Here is a 5,000-nt window from a genome sequence, read left to right on the forward strand (position 1 = left end):
TCTCTATATCTGTACATCTTTACATCAGATGTGTTCTCTATATCTGTACATCTTTACATCAGATGTATTCTCTTTATCTTTACATCAGATGTGTTCTCTATATCTGTACATCTTTACATCAGATGTGTTCTCTATATCTGGTGTATCAGTACATCTGTATATCTGTTCATCTTTACCTCTGTACATATTTTCTATGGGGTGCACAAGGCCCTCCAGATCCACAGTCCTAGTGAAGGTTTGTTCCTTCATTTTTGTTTCTCCTTGGCACTGACTTGATTAACACATAAACCTAACTTACACACACACTATGTTGTCACTCCGTCTCCCCTAGTAACAACAAGTCAACAAGACAGACCTTTGATTTCAGAAGGTTTCTTCATGCTGAGACAGAGACAGAGGGGAGAGAGAGAGGGAGGGAGGGAGGGAGGGTGAACCAGTAAGTGAAGGAGGGAGTGAGTCAGTGTTTTGGGGGAAGGAGGAGGCCTGTGCTCCAGATTGATGCTGACTGAATATTTATAGATCCACTCACTGAGAAAGGAGAGAGAGAGGTGGTGATGACAAGATATTACACTTTTTTCTTAATCCCTTTTTCCTCCTCCTCTTTTTCTCCTCCCACTCTTCCTCCCCGCTTTTACTCTTCCTCTACCTCTCCCCTCTTTTATTTTCTTTCTCTCACTCCTTTTTCAATCCCCCTCTCTCTTTCCATCCCCCTCTCTCATTCTCTCCATCTTTTCTCCACATCTACCCACCCAAACGTCCCCGTCTCCCTCTCTGTTCTCTAATCATCTCTCTCTCTTTCTCTATCGCTCTCTGTCCCCCCCCCTCTACAGCATTATAAACGGGTTTGTTCTGTCCCCCCCCTCTACAGCATTATAAACGGGTTTGTTCTGTCCCCCCCCCTCTACAGCATTATAAACGGGTTTGTTCTGTCCCCCCCCTCTACAGCATTATAAACGGGTTTGTTCTGTCCCCCCCCTCTACAGCATTATAAACGGGTTTGTTCTGTCCCCCCCCCTCTACAGCATTATAAACGGGTTTGTTCTGTCCCCCCCCCTCTACAGCATTATAAACGGGTTTGTTCTGTCCCCCCCCCTCTACAGCATTATAAACGGGTTTGTTCTGTCCCCCCCCCTCTACAGCATTATAAACGGGTTTGTTCTGTCCCCCCCCCTCTACAGCATTATAAACGGGTTTGTTCTGTCCCCCCCCCTCTACAGCATTATAAACGGGTTTGTTCTGTCCCCCCCCCTCTACAGCATTATAAACGGGTTTGTTCTGTCCCCCCCCCTCTACAGCATTATAAACGGGTTTGTTCTGTCCCCCCCCTCTACAGCATTATAAACGGGTTTGTTCTGTCCCCCCCCCTCTACAGCATTATAAACGGGTTTGTTCTGTCCCCCCCCCTCTACAGCATTATAAACGGGTTTGTTCTGTCCCCCCCCTCTACAGCATTATAAACGGGTTTGTTCTGTCCCCCCCCCCTCTACAGCATTATAAACGGGTTTGTTCTGTCCCCCCCCCTCTACAGCATTATAAACGGGTTTGTTCTGTCCCCCCCCTCTACAGCATTATAAACGGGTTTGTTCTGTCCCCCCCCCCTCTACAGCATTATAAACGGGTTTGTTCTGTCCCCCCCCTCTACAGCATTATAAACGGGTTTGTTCTGTCCCCCCCCCTCTACAGCATTATAAACGGGTTTGTTCTGTCCCCCCCCCTCTACAGCATTATAAACGGGTTTGTTCTGTCCCCCCCCTCTACAGCATTATAAACGGGTTTGTTCTGTCCCCCCCCCTCTACAGCATTATAAACGGGTTTGTTCTGTCCCCCCCCCTCTACAGCATTATAAACGGGTTTGTTCTGTCCCCCCCCCTCTACAGCATTATAAACGGGTTTGTTCTGTCCCCCCCCTCTACAGCATTATAAACGGGTTTGTTCTGTCCCCCCCCTCTACAGCATTATAAACGGGTTTGTTCTGTCCCCCCCCTCTACAGCATTATAAACGGGTTTGTTCTGTCCCCCCCCCTCTACAGCATTATAAACGGGTTTGTTCTGTCCCCCCCCCTCTACAGCATTATAAACGGGTTTGTTCTGTCCCCCCCCTCTACAGCATTATAAACGGGTTTGTTCTGTCCCCCCCCTCTACAGCATTATAAACGGGTTTGTTCTGTCCCCCCCCCTCTACAGCATTATAAACGGGTTTGTTCTGTCCCCCCCCCTCTACAGCATTATAAACGGGTTTGTTCTGTCCCCCCCCCTCTACAGCATTATAAACGGGTTTGTTCTGTCCCCCCCCTCTACAGCATTATAAACGGGTTTGTTCTGTCCCCCCCCCTCTACAGCATTATAAACGGGTTTGTTCTGTCCCCCCCCCTCTACAGCATTATAAACGGGTTTGTTCTGTCCCCCCCCCTCTACAGCATTATAAACGGGTTTGTTCTGTCCCCCCCCCTCTACAGCATTATAAACGGGTTTGTTCTGTCCCCCCCCCTCTACAGCATTATAAACGGGTTTGTTCTGTCCCCCCCCTCTACAGCATTATAAACGGGTTTGTTCTGTCCCCCCCCCTCTACAGCATTATAAACGGGTTTGTTCTGTCCCCCCCCTCTACAGCATTATAAACGGGTTTGTTCTGTCCCCCCCCCTCTACAGCATTATAAACGGGTTTGTTCTGTCCCCCCCCCTCTACAGCATTATAAACGGGTTTGTTCTGTCCCCCCCCCTCTACAGCATTATAAACGGGTTTGTTCTGTCCCCCCCCTCTACAGCATTATAAACGGGTTTGTTCTGTCCCCCCCCCTCTACAGCATTATAAACGGGTTTGTTCTGTCCCCCCCCTCTACAGCATTATAAACGGGTTTGTTCTGTCCCCCCCCCTCTACAGCATTATAAACGGGTTTGTTCTGTCCCCCCCCTCTACAGCATTATAAACGGGTTTGTTCTGTCCCCCCCCCTCTACAGCATTATAAACGGGTTTGTTCTGTCCCCCCCCTCTACAGCATTATAAACGGGTTTGTTCTGTCCCCCCCCCTCTACAGCATTATAAACGGGTTTGTTCTGTCCCCCCCCCCTCTACAGCATTATAAACGGGTTTGTTCTGTCCCCCCCCTCTACAGCATTATAAACGGGTTTGTTCTGTCCCCCCCCTCTACAGCATTATAAACGGGTTTGTTCTGTCCCCCCCCCTCTACAGCATTATAAACGGGTTTGTTCTGTCCCCCCCCCTCTACAGCATTATAAACGGGTTTGTTCTGTCCCCCCCCCTCTACAGCATTATAAACGGGTTTGCTCTGCCCCTGAAGTCGGAACACAAGCAGTTCCTGGTTCGAGTCCTGATCCCTCTACACACAGCCAAGTCCCTGTCCATCTTCCATGCACAGGTCAGTCATGCACATACAGACACACACACTCTCTCTCTCTCTCTCTCTCTCTCTCTCTCTCTCTCTCTCTCTCTCTCTCTCGTCTTTCACTCTCTCTGTCTTTCTCTCTCTCTGTCTTTCTGTCTCTCTCTCTCTGTTCCCCAGTACTAAGTGTTAAATAGGCTACCTGGGGTGGCAGGTAGCCTAGTGGTTAGATCGTTGGACTAGTCACCAGAAGGTTGCAAGATTGAATCCCTGAGCTGACAAGGTAACAATCTGTCGTTCTGCCCCTGAACAAGGCACTTAACTCACTGTTCCCCGGTAGGCCGTCATTGTACATAAGAATTTGTTCTTAACTGACCTGCCTAGTTAAATAAAGGTAAAATAAAAATATATGAGAGACTGCAATGTGTACCCATGACCACTAGAGAGCGGCCTCGAGTCACACTACAGACACACTGGCTGCAGATCCAGAACAAGTCATGCGTTCCCCTGACACACAGGGGTGTGTGTGTGTGTGTGTGTGTGTGTGTGTGTGTTTAAAACATGTTGAGTTCTATTCAATCTGTATATACCGTCAGGGTTTTCATTAGCCGATAACTGCCGTATGTTAAGCTAATAAATACAATTGTTTCCGGCCAAATTGTCCAGTAGAAAAAAAACTAAATTAGGCAGGCTATCAGCGCGTCACCCACCAGTTTAAAATGCCAGCCGGAGACATGTTGAAAACATAGTTCATTGTTTGACTTCATATTATGAGGCACATCATTGCCTTGCAAATCCCCGCATAAAAATGTGGAGGCCATTGTTTTATAAAGACTTCATAGACAGCCCGTCAGATTCATGTTTGCGGAAGCAGAGCCTACAAATGTATCCTACCATTTCTACCAGTCTAAATGCCAGTTGTGATTTTCATATGCACATTTTCGTGGAATAGTTTCATTTCAATAATGATGTTTTCGTTACTCAAAATCATTGTCACCTGAGTAATGATAAAACATCTGTAGTAAAATGATTTTTTTTTTTATCGAAAAGTTTAAATTAATCTAATGCCGTTAATACCGATGGCTGTAGAAACGAGCTGATGGAACTCAGAGATGGCCAATGCAACCGTTGGCCTATAACGTCCATTGTCAACTAAGTAAATATAGATAAACCAACCAATAAAAACAGTAGAAAATATAGTCTACCGATAAAAAAATGCAGGTTATTTCAGTCGAATTAATCTATCTAGTCCGCCTGTCTGCCTCCGGTTCTATCTGTCTTGACTTGCGCTATTTCTAGCGAACTTTGCAACGTTGTATCAACCAGCCTATTCTGGCGCTCAGTGTTTCCTGCACCAATGAGCTCAGAACAGACAGCTATTTTTACTGAAGGGAAAGAAGAAGGCTATTTTATGACGTTTCCACTGGATATATGGGATCATGAGATGATGAAATGTTGCTCTTTCACACCGAGGCTTAGTGATAATCGAGGGGGAGAATGTATAGGTGTACAGTGAGGAACGATTAGGCTGTCATTCCTGTGTGAGGGGAAGAAAACAATTAGTGAGAAGTTCAGCTTGTTAGTGGTGGACATGGTGAGTTCAGACAATCAGAAATGAAACATCCACAAATGGGTACTTTCCCTACATTTGCCTGCAGC

General features: G+C 46.7%; 1 protein-coding gene across 1 annotated transcript in view; it reads left to right on the top strand.

Annotated features, from left to right (window-relative positions):
- The window catches only part of ppp2r5b (protein phosphatase 2, regulatory subunit B', beta), a 45,859-nt gene that overhangs the window by 21,170 nt on the left and 19,689 nt on the right, over positions 1 to 5,000 (top strand). Inside the window, exon 7 of the mRNA XM_045700536.2 lies at positions 3,269 to 3,377. Within this exon, the coding sequence (XP_045556492.1) occupies positions 3,269 to 3,377 (109 nt within the window). The remainder of the gene's footprint in view (positions 1 to 3,268; positions 3,378 to 5,000) is intronic.

Source organism: Salmo salar, chromosome 18, assembly GCF_965601325.2.
Source record: "Salmo salar chromosome 18, fSalSal1, whole genome shotgun sequence".
NCBI classification, from domain to species: domain Eukaryota; kingdom Metazoa; phylum Chordata; class Actinopteri; order Salmoniformes; family Salmonidae; genus Salmo; species Salmo salar.